The following is a 19,140-nucleotide window of genomic DNA, read 5'->3' as shown; positions in this document are numbered from 1 at the left end:
TGTATTTCCTTTGTATTTGTATTATTTTTTTTATTTCAAACGTGCGTGGAAAATAAATGCCCTTTTTGGAGTAAAAACTTTTGTCATTTCCAATTATTTTAGAATTAATATATTTCCCCCATAATTTTAGCATTATTATTATTAAAATATTACATTCAAATGTATCTTATATTAATTAATATTTTTTTCAAAACAATCGAAATGACATTAAAAATATGAATGATCAGAATTGATATACATTTCGAAATAAAAAATAATTATCATTTAATGTAATAGAATCTGTGATAGTTAGGGTTCACTATCAATCCCCTTTTCCTTGATAGGCCAGTGCTGTCACGGTGCCTTTTTGCGAAAATTACTTTCTTCATTCTCTAAGATATATTTCTATGCTGCTGCTTACAGGACACTAGGACACACACCGTAGCTTCTCTTTGTTAAAACTGACCACACTATGTTTTGAAGACCCACCCTCACACACATGTGCCACAGACATACTGATAACATTCAGACTAAGAACAGGCAACAACCGGTTTGATAAGGAGCCGCTAAGGGAACGGTTATCTGAAAATGAGGCTTACTCAGCTTCCGGATCCCACGAGAGAAGGAAGAGGGTCCAGCGGGCTGTCTCTCCCACTCGACCAAAACATTGTAAACTTGTATTTCCAATTTCGTTGTATTAAATACTCAAAAGACAAGTTCCGTGGATAGGGATTCTTATTTGGAAACAAGGTCACCGACCAAACATTAAAAAGAAACGGGAAGAAGGAATAGCAAATGTGAATGTGCGCGTCTACGTATTTGACAGGATTGTGTGTGTGTGGCCGTGAATTTCTTATTCAGATTTTTATTTTCCACAGACATTTACAACCAAGGACAAGCATGTTTTTTTATTTTTATTTTAATGAATGCAAGGAAAGCAGAAATAAAGCAGTCTTTAACAGAGGAGCGTTAAGGAACTCAAATAGTTCCTCTTTTGATTTTCTTGTGCCGCCGTGACATAATACAACACTATAGTTGGACTCATCAGAAACACTTTCAAAGTTTTGTAATGGCTGAACACAATGGATGAGAGTAAAAATGAATAAAATAGAAAAGATTGAATAAGTCTGAATTCGGCATTTTAAAATAAGAACATAAAAGACCATTTTTAATGAAAGAAAATGAAATTTCTGCCTGGAATGTGCCATAAAGTGGACTTGAATGCATTCACTCACCATTTGTTTGTTGAAGTGAGGACAGGACCCGGGTTATGGATGGTGGATGGCTGGATGAGTTGATACTATACTGATCTATCCAAACTATACTGATCTTTCAAGCTTTGAAACAAAACAACAAAATGTCAAAAGAATGCATTGAAAGCCTTAAATTACAGAGAGGCCTGCTTCCATGCTCTTTGTTTCCACTGAGCCCACACACATACACCTGACTTGAGGTGGCCATCTTACTTTTAACCCTTGACCCATGCAACCTAAGAGCAGTCGCAATAACTGGCCAGTGAGGGGCAGACTAAACAAAAACTACCATACTATGGGCTAGACCAGTGGTTCTCAACTGCTGGGTTGAGACCCCAAAGTGGTTCGCAGACAGGTTAACTACAGGGGTCCGCAGTTTACTAATGACATACATCATCATTTGGAGGTTACAGATGACATAAGAACACGCCGTCTCATGGTACAAGAAGCAAGGATAGTTTAGCGCTGTTTTTCATTGGGTTGTTTTATATTTTTGGCCTAGAAATGGTTTTCATCCAAATATCTACTGTAATTATGACTTTAGTACTGTGCTAGCATAGGTTAGTGACCAAGACCAAGGTGTACACCAACTTTCATAAAAATTCAGGCTACATAACGCCATAGGAGCAGTGGAATATTTAACGTGTGATTTGGAAAATAAAATCTTAACAGGCTTACGTCGGAAACATTACTTCCCCCTTTACGTCCGCAGGCTGTCCTCAGCCACGTCCGTTTTTCCTCTGTATAAGCAGCGTGTCGGCAGGAAATGCTCCCAGTCAGTTAAGCGGAGCGCTCATCACACAACAACATTTGTAGATTTTGGAACTCGGTGCAAACATAAGGCGCACCGCATTATAAGGCGCCCCATCCATTTTGGAGAACATTTAAGACTTTTAAGTGCGCCTTATGGTCGTGAAAACACGGTATGTCGTTGACTGCAATCATTATGAGAACAGGCATTCATTAGCGCTAGCAGGCAGTGACATGTTAACCTGGCTGCCTCGGAAAGTGACAAAAAAATTATACATAATGTACCAAAAACAAACATTAAAAAAAGGTCAAGAAAATCTTTCAGAGGTGATCTGTTTGTTTTTATTGATTTCAGCTGTGGTTAGTGAGACACAAGGACATATTTTACATGGTCACACAAACAATGTGAGCACGTTTTCACAAAAATTTCAAGGGATTTTGCGTTAACTGTAACAATATTTCAGAGGGTTAGGAAAATTGTCTAAACCATAAACTAAATTGACATTTTCTGCCTACATTGGGTGTTTTCAGCACAGCATTTGTGTCTTTGTTGCAGTATTTTGCATTGCAGGGGTTTGAACAAATAATGCAACTGAAAATAATATGCCATAGCCCTAAAAATGACAAAATTAGTTTAGTTTTTCAGGCAAAAACGGGTTTTCCTGCATAGCATTTGTGGCCTTTTACCCTTATTATGAACCACCATTTGTAATTTTTATTAATTCATGATTAAGTGTGTGTGCGTGTGTATATTCATAATATTTTTCAGTGCAGTTAGCCTTACGTCTATATTTTATTTTAGAAAGTTTGAGGGGAAAAACTCACTTAAAGGGGAACTAACGTTCTGTTATATTTTGAATGTGCATATCTTCTTTATCATTTACTGTTTACTTAAATCTAAAATGTATTTATTCTAAAAAACATTTAAAAGATGGCATCTACATGCTTACGGGGGCCACCATTTTTAGCTCTTTTCACATTCTTACAGAAGTGCAAATATTGCGACAATGTGATGTTGGTTGACCAATTCCTGCCTGCTTTATTTACTAAAACCAGACAGTTGGCAAATATTTAATTTTAGAAATTATACTAAATTGGGTATTTTCAGCACAGCATTTTTACAGTTTTTGGAGCAACATTTTTATTTTGTATTTATTTTTTGAAGTGTGATGCTAAGGGGATTTTCCCCCACAACCCGTTTCTTTGATACACCAGCTGTTATTGTGATGGCTTTCTTCATGCTTCTCTATGGCTACAATGGTCTTATGGTCAGGGGTCATTCGTGGCATCTGTTCTAGAATATTGAAATGTTATTCTAAGTGGTTTGGCCCTTTTGTTACAAACCTTTTAGGCATTTGAGAGCTACATTTGATCATCTGCAGCATTTGTCAAATTTTTTTGTCGTAGGATTTGAGTAACACAAATTATAACAGGTCAAGGTTTGTGTTGCAAGCATAAGCAAATTTTAATTCATATCAATTCATTCCCTTTTGTACAATTTACTATTAAATTCTCCCTAGAACAGGTATTATTATCGCTCCATGATGACTGGCTTTTGTTTTTGTTAGCTGGTGTACAACACAACTTGACGCTAAAATTGTGGGAATTAATGTGACACTAGTATGACAATGGTGCCAAGCCTGCATTTTAAACAACAGAGGGACTCCCCCCCCCCCCCCCACCCCCCCAAAAAGAACAAGGCTGATAATATTCCACAGTCACTTGGCAATTATTTCATCACACAATGGGACACAGCTTTTGAGCATAAACAGCCTGCTTGTTGATTCCTGACTGCTGGATGTTAAAGAAAAATGGTTCATTGATATTTTGACCACCACTGAAAATGTCTGGGAAACTTTACCCGCACTTCACAGCCACTTCTTGAGGGCGGCGAGGGCCGAGTTAAAGGTGAACTGCGCCGGAAGGGCGCCGTGGTGGGCCAGCAGCAGGGAGCCCGCCTCGGCCCCATGGCCGGCCGCCAGCAGCTGGGCGGCGGCCTTCTCCACATCCCAGCCGCCCTCCCGCTGATGCGCCAGCAGGTGGGCGTGCAGCAGCGGGTAGGCGGCCGACGATATGCAGCCCACCAGGAGTCCGGCGTCCAGCAGCAGAGAAAGGAGCTCGCCGTCACACGCCGCCGCGGCCGTCTCCTGTAAACGAGGAAACAAATTCCCTTTTTAACAACAATAGAAGAACCAAACCAGCTCAAGGAAAGACTCCACTCTCTTCTTTCACAAGAAAACATTTGTTTCTAGCTTTTTCTGCTCTTTCGTAAGCAGCAGTAGAAAATGTGTTGGTTTCACCACAAACTCTGGTTTCGGACCCAAAAGTGGACAAATTTGCTTTTTGTGAAAAGAAATGTCTAACAGAACAGTGATGGTAATATTGTTTGGTTTTCTGACGCCCCAAACTATAAAACAACAAAACAAGACTGACATTTTATCTTACACATTATGCCATAACACTCGACACACTTCAAACAAAAACAACAAAAACAAGACTGATAAAGGCCTTTTGATTGCAATGTAATCATTTATTTACAGATATACATCTCAGAAACGCACCGTGAGCGACGCTGATTCACTGAGTTGAACATCAGTGGCTTTGTTATATGGCGTTTGTCATTCAATTCCTCACCTGCATCATATTTTTTCACGATCATGACACGCACTTTCTACTACCTACTGCAACACATACTCCGTTTATACCACACATAACCACACTCTATTGGAGTGTGAGGTGCCTAAAGTCTCCCAACTTCCAATATGTTGAAATTTTCTCTCCCTCTTTGATTTACTTTGATTGATGTGACAAGGCCAGATTCGCTGTGTAATCTTTTATCTTCTACTCAAAAGCTGTGCTGATCCAAATCCATAGTGTTGCAATGTTGCCTTCTACAGGGATCTGTTAGTCATTACAGTGGATTACAAACCTGAATTTCACAGACAAGCTGAGCACGACCCTATTCTATGCCTACCCGTTGAAACACTTGACATACATTTATAATGTTAAAGTTAATAAAATTACCTGCCGTTACAGTATAAAACGAGGTTCTAGGTTCAATTCTGGGTCCATATATATTAGGGATGTCCCGATCCAAATTTTTCCCTACCGATCCGATAGCGATACTGCAGCCTTGAATTTTGGCCGATGCCGATATTGGTCCGATCTGATATCAGCAATAATCCTACATACGTTACTTATTTTGTAGTATGGAATGTTAGAAAAGGCTTGATGAAGTTATATTACTCAAACAGACAACAATAATCAGCAACAGTAGGTATGAGGAAAACTGACCCATTTATTATTAACCAATGGGTTACATAAAGTAACGTAAAAAATGAGAATGTACTACCATTGAATAAAATACATGAAATATTTAAATTGCAACATAACGACTGCTTAATTTAAACATAAGCATATTCTACATTTGAATGGATTAAAAAAATGAATTTGAAAACCATGAAACATAATCTCGATATATAATAAATACAAATTATACTTTTAAAGTGCAAAATAATTAAAGTTTAATTCAGTTGTTGTTTTTTTCTTTTTACTGTCAGTATATGGTGGGAACATTTGCTTTTTCCACATGTGCGGTAATGCACTTTTGAACGTGATGCAACTAGGGTTTAGTTTTATCGACAATTGCTGTTCCTGCTGTACATGTCTTGGCCTCTGAGGGGCAGTGTGATATATGCCATTAGATAGACACAGCAAAAAAAAGTAGAAGTCACCATCCAATATTGTTATTATGGCTTGTTTTTTGCAGCGTTTGAAGAATATATGCAATAGAGTATTGTTATAGTGCCTGTATGTATGTGGATATACAGCGTTTGTGTACCAATACTCATTATTTTGAGAGATATAAGTGCCGCAAGTTCAATGCTAATTTCCATTAGCTTGTCAATGGTGTTATTCATTCAGTGTGTTAGCTTTGAGCTAGCGATTTATGTGAACAAAAACGAAGAAAGTCTGTGATGCATTTCAATAGGTGTAATTATTTTGTTATGTGTGTTTAGTTTTACAGTGAACTTTAACTGGAGTGTCAATAAATGACATTAAGCAATCAACATTAACTCTTACTCCTTGCTACTATGGTGGCAATAAGCTGTGATATGTCCACAAGCTATGACTTCCATTGTAGCCCGAGTGTTTCTCCTGGTGGGGTACACTCAAACGAGGGCGATGCTTCCGGGAAGGAGTGATTTCCAAGCTCCTGCTTGTGCAGCGACTTGTAGCAAATACATAAAACACACGTTCAGACATGCTCAAACAATCGCCAAAGTCATGTTTTCATTGTCTCCTCTGTTACACTACGTCACATCAGGGTTTCGACCGGCTGAGCCCTGTGATGGAGCTTCCATCCCTGCAGCCTCTCACCTGTTCACTGTCTGCATTCCTCTGATGCCTAAGTGCACACTAACATCCCTGTCAGGGTATTTCTGGAGCTGAGGCACGCTCAATTATACATGTCCAGCTCGTGTCTGTGAGTGCAACCCGACCACTGGCTGGCACTCCTGTAACTCACTTTTCCACTTCTTCATGAACAATTCTGCCTTAAAAACACAAATAATGGATATGTGAAAATTGTGGCCAGAGGCTTTCATTTAGTCAACTGCAGGTTTATTTGTAAACAAGGTTGCCCATATGTCAAAATTCATGTCAAGTGAAAGTTAGTTAAAAATTAAACAAAAAGGATTAGTCACTGGTTTATTATGAGGGTTACATTCAAAACAACAGACGAAAATCCATGAATTAACAACCATATATTTATTTTAAAGGTTAATACAGAATACCTATACAAAATATGCATGTGAGCCATCTTTGCCATCCTTATGTTCTACACTGGATTATCTGTGACTTCGAGTGTGAATTTGTTAACGTTTGTCCAATAACGTTGACTCCATTAACTGCATTTTCTTTTCTCACAACCATGACACACACTTATCCATCTACCATGAGACATATTATGTTTATCAGACACACACACACACACACCGGGTAATTGAAAAGTAATTCCCTATTTTTAACTATAATTTTTAGAAGAAATGAACATGAGAAGAAAGTGTATTGCATGGAGTTTTATTTAAAATTCGATATGGGCGCCAGCATTAGCCACCAGTTTCTCAAGCCGCCTGGGAATCGCATTAACTGATTTCACAAGGAACTCTTGTGGGATGGAAGACATAACTTCTCGTATTCACCCTTCAAGTTCTTCCAAAGTCGGTAGAATAGAATAATAAATTATAAGTATTTATAAATAGGGAGTTACTTTTCACTCACCCTGTGTGTGTGTGTGTGTGTGTGTGCGTGTGTGTATGTATGTATATATATATACACACACACACATACACAGTGGGTACGGAAAGTTTTCAGACCCCCTTAAATTTTTCACTCTTTGTTATATTGCAGCCATTTATATATACACACACAACCCCAATTCCAATGACGTTGGGACGTTGTGTTAAATAAAAACAGAATACAATGATTTGCAAATCATGTTCAACCTATATTTAATTGAATACACTACAAAGACAAGATATGTAATGTTCAAACTGATCAAATTTATTGTTTTAAGCAAATAATCATTAACTTAGAATTTTATGCCTGCAACACGTTCCAAAAAAGCTGGGACAGGGTCATGTTTACCACTGTGTTACATCACCTTTTCTTTTAACAACATTCAATAAACGTTTGGGAACCGAGGACACTAATTGTTGAAGCTTTGTAGGTGGAATTCTTTCCCATTCTTGCTTGATGTCCGGGGTCACCGTTGTCGTATTTTACGCTTCATAATGCGCCACACATTTTTAATGGGAGACAGGTCTGGACTGCAGGCTGGCCGGACGAGTACCTACAAAGCCATGCTGTGTGTGTGTGTGTATAGCATGCATATATATATATACATGCATATATATATATATATATATATGCATGTATATACATATGCATGCATATATATATATATATATATATATATATATATATATATATATGCATGTATATACATATGCATGCATATATATATATATATATATATGCATGTATATACATATGCATGCATATATATATATATATATACATGTATATATATATACATGCATATATATATATATATACACACATATATATATATATATACATATATATATATACATATATATATATACATATATATATACATATACATATATACATATACATATATATATACATATACATATATACATATACATATATACATATACATATATATATATATATATATATATATATATATATATATACATGCATATATATATATATATATATATATGCATGTATATACATATGCATGCATATATATATATATACATACATGCATATATATATACACATACATACATGTTGGCATATCTTCCTCATAGTCAATGTGACAAACCGAAGTTCACCGCTAAATCTTTATCTTCTACTCAAAAGCTGTGCTGACCTCAAATCAAAAGCGATGTAACGCCGCCATCAACAGGTATCTGTTTGTCATTAAAGTGGTTTGTTCACAAACATGAATTTCACAGAGCAGCTTGATGAGACCCCCTTCCACCCCTACCCATTGAAAAGCGTACTTGATGTATTTGAAGTTAATTTCAAAATTGCCTATTTCTAAAAATATGTCCTTGTGATGTCACAGTTTGGCTAATTTCAATAATAACTCCGCCCACACTTGGTTTCTCTGCCTATTATTTGGCAGTTAGGCTCCAATAGAATAAGCAGGTTCTCACTACATTTCGCATTAAATTTATTTAGTTCCATGAAACATGCTTGACTATATGATTTTCTACAAAATTCCCTTGATAAATTAACACTGCAATTGGTCGCTGTAGCCTTTTCAGGTCACTGATGGAAAAACAGCAGGTGCTCGAGCAATAGGCTGCTACTCCATCACTCTGCTTCACACACATGCATGCAGACACATACAGGCACACACCTCCCAAGACTATTACAGTTTGAGGTGTGTGTGTCTGTGTGAGAGGGAAGAGAGAGAAGATTTGAAGCCTGGAGACGGTGGGATTGACAGGCCAAGTGGAAATAGATGTAACAGAACAGCGTGGAAATGGAGACTGGGAGGTGTGTGTGTGTGTGGGGATATCAGAGAGGTGCCTGAAAATTCTGCCATCTTTTGTATGACACAATGGCCTGTCATATTTTTTTCTTCAGGGCTCAGCGATCGGGAGCGACGTTCCAAACCTACTGGAAAGCCAACAAGGCGACTCTGGAACACCGCACGCAACGCATTACATGACTCGGCTTGTCGTTAGTGAAGTGGAAATCAGGCACACTGTCAACAAGGAGACGGTCTGAATTAGTGTTGTGTGGGTAAAACTATATATTTAAAATCACATGGTCTCTCTAAATGGCTGAGTTTAATTTGTTCCGTAACCATACTCGTAACTCAAAACACCGTATCTAAAATCCTCTCTCACTGAAACGAATGGAAATCCCATGAATCTGTTTTCCCATTATGTGTTAGCATTAAGCTAGATAATTTAGGCGGCTGTTTTTACTGTTTTAGATGAAGAATACATAGTATCTCTGTGAGTATTGTTATATTGTTTGTCTATATGAGTTGCTGCAAACATCTGTTGCTTAGATCATTACACCACCGCCACATAGATTCTAGTTGTTAGCTCATCTATGGCATTTTGCATTATGTGTTAGCATTCAGCTAGCGAACATAAAAGCAAAGTTATGTGGTTGTTTTAAATACAGGTGTAATTCTTCTTTGTTGAAGACTTGTTCACTATCTGCCAAACTGTTGCTGCTTGAGTTGAGTTCACTGCCACCATGCGGCGCTCGTATCTAAATTTCTTTTAATCTCAACTCAAAGCAAAAACAAAAAAAAAATCATCTGAATGAAACATACAACAAAACGCAACATACAAATGAAAAGGAAAAATAAATCGTATTTTTTTTTGCCGCTTTTTACAAAAATGAACATTTTAATGTCACAATCAAATTTCACTTTAGCGTCCCTAAATAAACCACCGAATCTTCCAATTGAGTTTTAACAAATTTTGCCTACCACTTTTTTATTTAATCATTTCATAATTACTGAATACCCTTTAGTTAATAAGCTTTTTAAATATATAAATTGAGCTTGACTCTTGTTTCTATTTGGGCCTTGGAAGAGGTCTGTCTTGTCGCTACATCTTCAATCTCGTGTGCTCACAGCTGGTGTGTGGGGTGACTAAGTGAACAAACAGACACATCAAATTTCCGACACACGATGTCAACAACCTCTCCCAAACGACCCCCAAAACCCCCACCCACACTGTTCAATCCACCCCCTTTATCCTCACTCATGTTATTACCTCCTGGCTGTCTATCGTGATGACACAAAAGCTGAGGTTGTGTTTGCTGCCTGGATTGCAGGGGGGAGTTCGCTAAGTGCCAACCCGCCAGTCAATATGTCACACGGTTGTTTGCCATTCCACCGGGCTCTCGTTTCCTGTCCGCGTCCGACTTGTCGCGGCGGAAGTGCTTGATTGGAATTACTGCCGCACGAACGCCCTGCTGATACATAATGCATGTGCCCGACGTCTTTTTATCATTTTAATCATAAAGCTCTGACACATACAAATTCAGAAAAAATGTTGCATGAATCAATCAATCACACATACTGTTGGTCTTCAGGTGCATGATGCAATGTATGATCCTACCTGAAGGGATTTTTGGGCGGAAAGGCTTTGTGATCAGCTTAATCCCAATTGTTGGTATGCATGTACCCTCTAGTGATTTATGAGTATAAGTTGTTCCACGATCATTATTCATATATCAAATCCATTTTCCCGCACTGAAATGAACTCATATACTGCCATGGATGTTTACTGTAACCGACGTATATATTCATCAAGTATGTTTTTCAAATGGGTAGGCGAGGAAGAGGGTCTCACCCAGCTTGTCTGTGAAATTCAAGTTTGTTAACCAGTGTAATGACAAACAGATCCCTGTAGATGACAGTGTTGCATCGCTTTGTATTTTAGATCAGCATACTGAGTATAATATTAGGATGGGAATTTTGGCTTGTCCCGTCAATTATGAGGGAGAGAAATGCCAACATGTTGGAAGTCAGACAGGTTAAGGCACCTCGTATATGTACGCTATAAACAGAGTATGTGTCGCGATAGGTCGCAGAAAGTGTGTGTCGTGATTATGAAAAAGATGACACAGTGAGGTTCAGTTCAAATGCCATGTAAAAAAAAGACACTTAGTGGTATACCTGCAAATAAATGATTATTTTGCCATCAAAAGCCCTTTCTCAGTCTTGTTTTTGTTGTTTTTGTTTGAGGTGTGTCGAGTGTTATGGCATAATGTGTAAGATAAAATGTGTGAGATGGAGAAATGGAAGGGTCACAAAAGCAAAAATAAATAAATAAATAAATACTAGCGTCAAAATCACCTGTTCAGCTTGGGCGGCTGTGGCTCACTTGGTCATCCAGGGACTTAAAGGTTGCTGGTTCGAATCCCGGCTTTAACTGTCTGTTGTCGAAGTGTCCTTGAGCAAAACACTGAACCCTAAATTACTCCCAGTGGTCCTGGCAGCGCCTTGCATGGCAGCTGCCGACCATTGCTGTATGAATTTGAGTGTGAATGGGTGAATGTGAGCTTCTGTAAAGGACTTTGGGCACTGTATGGTAGATAAAGCGCGATATAAGTGCACTCCATTTTCTGCAGTTGTGGTAACAACTCAATATTGTTTCCCATTTTCACGTCCATAAAGTAATAGTAATACTTCCTTTATCTCCTGTCATGACTCTTTTGTCTCTTCTGTTCTTTATTTACCTACTCAGCCAGACACAGTGTCTCACCAGCACCTCTCATTCAATCAGCGTGTCAAGAGACTTTTTGAAAAGCACCTTTTTAATGACACACTAATCTCCAGGAATTAAACTTGGTATAAGCTCGATCTCGGGGTATCGCTTTTGTAAAGAAAATAAATCATGCGGTTATTGGGGCGACAGGACGCAGACGGCGACCGTCGCGCTTGGCGGCGAGATAACGGCTGCCAGTCAGTGCGAGCGCCGTTGCGCGGAAGTGGGGCGTGTTGTTGCGAATAAAACCCTGGGGCTTATTTATGCAGATCTGAAATGGCAGGTGAATTAAGAATGACATTTACCAAAGTCTTTGCTAATTCACTTTGCTTGTTATGGCAGAGGAAAAACAAAAGCCCATTAAGGTGACGCCTAATTGGAAAAGTTGAGCATGCCGGTTGTAATGACTGTAGCGGGAATATTTGCTGTATGACACATACTTAAACTAACATCATGATCACAAACACACAAGTGTTCACAGTAGGACCAAGGCATACAAGGTCAATTAACCACATGCTGCTTCAACAAGTCTAAAGGAAAATACATTAGGGAGGATCTGATCATATGCAGCAGTGTGTTCTAGGGGTTCGACTTTACTGTTTCGCATTGACCTTTAACACTTGAAATTGACTAATCGCTAGCTTCGGCTATTCTGATCACCAGCAGTTTTAAAATATTCATACCAGCGGTATTTAAACTCCGCCTTCAAACTGTGCATAATGTTACAGTGGCTTACAATAATATTAAATATACTTTTAAGAATAAAATCTCAGCCCCATTCTATCCTGTTGAAGCGCTGCCTTGTGTTCCTCTTAAAAACAGTTTCCCCTCCCCCTCATTTAGCTCTGCATGCTCAAAATGCACACATGTATATGCACAGACGCTTGACGTGCTCAAACATGTACACACATTTCTGAGATGCAGTGATCCAGGAGCACAGTGTGGTTTCATCAAAGTTAAAGGAGGTTTCCACACCTTGAATAGCGCGCTTTGGCCTTGATTTTATCAGATCCCTGCACAAAAGAAAGGTCTGAGTGGTCCCGCTTGGTAATGACTGCTTATCAGATCAGGAAGCAGCCGAGTGATCCGCAGAGGCTGCACTGATTAGCTGCTTATGTAGCACACTAAACTGGGAGGCAAGTGCATGAATGCTGCTCAGGTACTGTATATAAATGTACATTCCTATGAGAATACATAGTTGGTTGGTTCTGGTCTATAGTGTATGACGTATCATAATTCCTAAAGATAATTGATGCCCCTCGAAGAGATTCCAAGCACCAATTAGCTCTAGCTAATACACAGTGTGCTCTAATTAGTCCACTTATTAAAAGTAACTGCCTCCCTGACAGTTTTGATTGGTGGCATCATCCAGTTGCATTCTATGTCCTATATCTTCTATAGTTATCCATATACTCCAAAAAATAGTGTCCAATTAAACGCTGTACCACAATTCGACCACCTAAAAAATTCAACGCCTCCCTCAAATAATATGTTTTGCCACTTCCAGTGTTGTATTTGATACTGTATACTGAGCACCCCTCAAACAGGCTCCATGCCCCAACTCGTCAACTTGAAAAATTATTAACGCCTCCCTCAATTTGTTTTGGGTAGTGCGAACTCCCAATGTGTTCATTTGTTGATATAGTCCCAAAAATAGGGGCCACCCCTAAAATACACTTGGAGCACCAATTAGTCAAGTTAAAATAATCAAATACCTCCATCAAATATTTTTTGTTGTTGGTTGTAATTTCTGATCTATTCTATTGATATAATCCTAAAAACAGTGATCACCCCTCAAATAGACTCCATGCCTCCCTCAAAGGATTTTGTATTTTTTTTTTTGCTCATTGCAGCTTCCAGCTTTGTGAGGGTCTGCTGGGAACGTCTGGCAGAATTCCCTTTCAGAAGGAGTGTCAACTCCCACCTCCGACAGAACTTTGCTTATGTTCCGGCGGGGAGGCGTGTGACATAGAATCAGAGTGGACCATGTTCCGTGCCTCATTTGCTGAGGCGGCCGACTGGAGCTGTGGCCGTAAGGTGGTCGGTGCCTGTCGTGGCGGCAATCCCCGAACCCGTTGGTAGACACCAACGGTGAGGGATGCCATCAAGCTGAAGAAGGAGTCCTATCGTGCTTTTTTGGCCTGTCGGACTCCTGAGGCAACTGATGGGTACTGGCTGGCCAAGCGGAATGCACCTTTGGTGGTCGCTGAAGCAAAAACTCTGATATGGAAGGAGATCGTGAGGCCATGGAGAAAGACTTCCGGACGGCTTTGAGGAAATTCTGGTCCACCAACCGCCGTCTCAGGAGAGGAAAGCAGTGCACCACCAACACTGTGTATAGTGGGGATGGGGCGCTGCTGACCTCGACTCGGGATGTTGTGAGTCGGTGGGGAGAATACTTCAAAGACCTTCTCAATTCCACCGACACGCCTTCCCATGAGGAAGGAGAGTCTGGGTTCTCTGAGGCGGGCTCTCCTATCTCTGAGGTTGAGGTCACCGAGGTTGTTAAAAAGCTCCTCGGTGGCCAGGCCCCGGGGGTGGATGAGATTCTCCCGGAGTTCCTATAGGCTCTGGATGTTGTGGGGCTGTCCTGGTTGACAGGCCTCTGCAACATCGCGTGGACATCGGGGACAGTGCCTTTGGATTGGCAGACTGGGGTGGTGGTCCACCTTTTTAAGAAGGGGGACCAGAGGGTGTGTTCCAACTACAGGGGGATCACACTCCTCATTCTCCCTGGTAAGGTCTATTCAGGGGTGCTGGAGAGGAGGGTCCGTCAGGAAGTCGAATATCAGATTCAGGACGAGCAGTGTGGTTTTCGTCCTGGCGGTGGAACAGTGGACCAGCTCTACACCCTCGGCAGGGTCCTCAAGGGTGCATGGGAGTTCGCCCAACCAGTCTACATGTGTTTTGTGGACTTGGAGAAGGCGTTCGACCGTCTCCCTTGGGGAGTCCTGTGGGGGGTGTTCGGGAGTACGGGGTACCGAACCCCCTGATACGGACTGTTCGGTCCCTGTACGACCGGAGTCAGAGTTTGGTCCGCATATCCGGCAGTATGTCCGACTCGTTCCCGGTGAGGGTTGGACTGCGCCAAGGCTGCCCTTTGTCACCGATTCTGTTCATAACTTTTATGGACAGAATTTCTAGGCGCAGCCGAGGCGTAGAGTGGGTCCGGTTTGGTGGCCTCAGTATTGCATCTCTGCTTTTTGCAGATGATGTGGTTCTGTTGGCTTCATTAAGCCGTGATCTCCAACTCTCACTGGAGCAGTTCACAGCCGAGTGTGAAGCGAGGAGATCCTGCCCCAAGTGGAGGAGCTCAAGTATCTTGGGGTCTTGTTCACGAGTGAGGGAAGAATGGAACGGGAGATCGACAGGCGGATCGGTGCAGCGTCTGCAGTGATGCGGACTTCGTATCGGTCCGTTGTGGTAAAGAAGGAGCTAAGCTGAAAGGCGAAGCTCTCAATTTACCAGTCGCTCTACGTTCCTACCCTCACCTATGGTCACGAGCTGTGGGTCATGACCGAAAGAACGAGATCCCGGATACAAGCGGCCAAAATGAGTTTCCTCCGCAGGGTCTCCGGGCTCTCCCTTAGAGATAGGGTGAGAAGCTCGGTCATCCAGGAGGATCTCAGAGTAGAATCGCTGCTCCTCCACATCGAGAGGAGGCAGATGAGGTGGCTGGGGCATCTGATTCGGATGTCTCCCAACGCCTCCCTGGTGAGATGTTCCGGGCATGTCTCACCGGGAGGAGACCCCGGGGACGACCCAGGACACGGTGGAGAGACTATGTCTTTCGGCCGGCCTGGGAACGCCTCGGGTTCCTCCCGGAAGAGCTGGATGAAGTGGCTGGGGAGAGGGAAGTCTGGGCGTCCCTCCTAAAGCTACTGCCCCCGAGACAGGACCTCGGATAAGCGGTAGAAAATGGATGAATGGATGGATGCAGCTTCCAGTGTATAGTTTTTGATATCCTCCAAAGAATAGGAGCCAGCGCTCGAATAGACTTGGTACCCCATTTAGTCCAAATAGGAAAATGAATCGCCTCCCTCAGGTATATTTTTGGATTGTTGCAGCTTCTGATCTACTATAATCATTTAAAGTATATCACAAAATTCATTAAAAATAGTGGCTGTCCATCAAAAAGACTCCATGTCCCCAATTAGTCCCCTAGAAAATTAAACGCCTCCCTCAAATACACAACCTTGTACTTCGACCGACTTTGAATGTGATCCAAAGACAACTGTGCCAAATCTCGTGTATCATGTTTTGGGTGGCACTCACTGCGGTCATGGCGTTGACTTGATTCAGAGTTAGCTGCAGCAGCTCGGCGTCACCGCTCTCGGCCATCAGCTTGAGCGCGGGCTGCTGGAGGCTGGGCTGCAGCAGCTCGGCCACACTTCGGATGCACTGGAGGACGCAGACAGATGGAGGGAACGCGATAAACCAGAGGGCTAAAGTTAAGGAAACCGTGTAGTACATTCCCAAGTATTTTGTCATTGATGACAGACAAATAAAATGAACGGAAGATAGAAAAAAAAAAAGGAGATGAACAATTTTTTTATAGTGATCCAACAACAGCTACCTATCTACTTCCTACATTGCAAGCTAGTTAGCTACCTATGTACCATTATATTTAGCTAGTTAACTACCTACCTAACTGCTTACCAACATAACTAGCAAGCTAGCTACCCACTGACCTACCTATCTAATAGGAGAGCTTACTACCTCAAACTACGTAACTGAAGCTAGCTAGTTAACTTTCCTAATTAGTTAGCTACTGAACTACCGACCGATTTACTTAGCTAGTTAACTACCTACTGAACTACTTAACCTAGAAAATTAGCAGGCTAGCTAATTATCTACCTTCCATTGAATTAGTTAGCTATCTAACTACCTACATGGTAACTATTAGAGTGAAACTTTTCACAGCCAATTTTGATTAGCAAAACACATCTGTAGGGATTTGCACATATTAGTACATTTAATAATCAGCAGTGATTATGATGTATTTTGTTGCTGTTGTTTGTTGTTTTTGTCATGTTACTAGATAAATATTGGTTGTCAACTGCTCGAGATGACTACCTACCTGCCCATCTAATTACCTAGTTAACTATCTACAGTACCTACCTACCTACCTACGGTACATACTTAGCAAGTTAATTTATTATCTAGACAATTAGTTAGCTAGCTAGGTAGCTAATTATCTACCTTTCTCTCTACGTAGTTAGCTACCTGCCTATACAATAGTTAATCAGAGTAAAACTAGTTACAGCCAAATTAGACTAGTAATACACATCTGTAGGGATCTACACACATTAATACATTTAATAAATCATTATGTTTGGTGATTATTTTATTTAGATGTTTTATGTTTTTGTCATTTTATAAGACATATATTGGTTGTGAACTGCTCCAGATCATGTGAACGGCAAAGGTGCAAGCTGTTATATTGCGTTTTTGTACAGTAGGTAGTTTCGACAATTATGACATGGCAGAGGTGGTATCAGGAGCCAGATTCAGTAAATCCTCACTGAAGGCCCAGGTACCAAATACACGGCCGCCACTGCCTACTTATGTATCAAATTAACGGGCTAACTACCTTCCCACCTACCTACCTGTCTCTGTAATTAGTTAGCTACATACAGACCTTCGCATCTAGCTAATTAGGTATCCAACTACCTGACTACTGCAATTCCCCTGATAATGGCACAGGTTTAATTATATTCCCTCAAAGAAATAATCTAATAACAGGTTTGGGTTGTATAAAAATACGACAAATGTAAGAGAAATTTAATCAAAAGGGCAGTATAAGAAAAATGCAGCGATACATAATGCTTTTAAGAAGGTCTCCAGTGCGCCTGAGCACACAGTGTGCTGCCGCCGCTAGTAATATATCGCTATTATAATGCAATCTGACTCCTCTGCTCTGCTGGTTTCATTCCACCGCATTCAAATTAAAGCAGAACGGAATAAACCTCCCCTCCCGGCTACACCCACCCAACCACCCACCCTTGCATCGCTACCTAATCGCTCAGCAGACTTTCGCCTATTCGAGATGAATAGCATTAACGCTAAACGAATATCACAGTCAGCTGGCGCGAGATGTATGGAAAGGCATAAGATTCAGCAGCCCATGAATAGCATTAGCTGGACGTCACGTATAGCAATAGGTTAGCTAGCACTTACAGTAGGTCACGAAAAAAAAGGCACTGAGCTGATGCTAATGAAATGTTGTGGGCTACACACCTAAAAAATTATGAGAGAGGTGGCGCTGAATACAAGGAAGCGCGTCATAGAGGTAGTGTTCACCCGCTAGGGGTTGTATAGACTTGTCGACTTTTTGTTTTATCAAATTTACTACTCCACAATGATGTTTACAGTGTGACATCGACTAGTCGCTAACCACGTTTTTGGCTTGGAGGAGGCAGCTGCCGCTTTGCAGCATCAGATGTGTGTGCTGAATTTGTCAAGAACTTATGCCCCAAGATAAGTGTGGGTTCACTGAAAAGCCACAGTGCTCATAACATATTTATTTTATATGTATTATAGAGTAGTGATTTGGTTACAAAAATCCATGATAATAAATGGTTATGATACTCCTAGTGATGTTTTTGGAGTCAATTCATCTTCCTGTCATTCAAACACTGGTAGGTGTGGCTGGAAAATGCTAATGTTTTCATTAACCCATGCTTGCACGGATTCTGCCTAGCAACAAGTGGCCAACAACAACAAACAAATCATGTACTCCATGTTGTTTTACCTGCGCAGGGAGCTTGTGCTTGGTGTTGTACAGGGATCGCACCATGGTCACAACCTGCTGACCCAGGTCCACCTCCACCTCCAGCCCCTGGCAGTGGGTCAGCATGGCTGAAGTCAGCAGAACCCAGGGGTTACGCTCAGAGACGGCCCTGGAGAAAGGAAGCAAGAGCAAGTGTCATCATCTGCTGAGTTACAACAGCATTAGATTATTAGCTACACACGCACAAGCTAATGAGATCCAATAAAACATTTTTGGATCAAATTAGTTTGGTCTTTGACATGACTGATAATGTGGATGGTATTACGAGGGGTATTAAGTCGGGTAAATCTCGTTAGCTTCCAAGATCTGCCATCTGACCTACTACTAACTCTCTAACTCCCTACTTACCAAGTGAGCCCAAAAAAATAAAAGATCATTATCATCTTCGTACAGGCAGAATGTGTTGATCTAGCACTCGTATTGAACCTAATGACCTTGTCTTTTGGATATTGTCTGCAAGTCGGACCGCCAGGGTGCGACTTCCAGGGGAGGTACGCATTAACTGATCTCCTTTACA

General features: G+C 40.9%; 1 protein-coding gene across 1 annotated transcript in view; it reads right to left on the bottom strand.

The window, feature by feature from the left end:
• Nucleotides 1-2,301: 2,301 nt before the first annotated feature.
• nbas (NBAS subunit of NRZ tethering complex) overlaps nt 2,302-19,140 on the bottom strand; it is a 170,552-nt gene continuing 153,713 nt past the window's right edge. Inside the window, 3 exon segments of the mRNA XM_061753787.1 lie at nt 2,302-4,129; nt 16,106-16,231; nt 18,585-18,732. Coding sequence (XP_061609771.1) covers nt 3,851-4,129; nt 16,106-16,231; nt 18,585-18,732 — 553 coding nt within the window. The 3' untranslated portion in view covers nt 2,302-3,850.

This window comes from Phyllopteryx taeniolatus, chromosome 18, assembly GCF_024500385.1.
Source record: "Phyllopteryx taeniolatus isolate TA_2022b chromosome 18, UOR_Ptae_1.2, whole genome shotgun sequence".
NCBI classification, from domain to species: domain Eukaryota; kingdom Metazoa; phylum Chordata; class Actinopteri; order Syngnathiformes; family Syngnathidae; genus Phyllopteryx; species Phyllopteryx taeniolatus.
The sequence above is the reverse complement of the archived record's forward strand: the minus strand, read 5'-3'. Positions and strand labels throughout refer to the sequence as shown.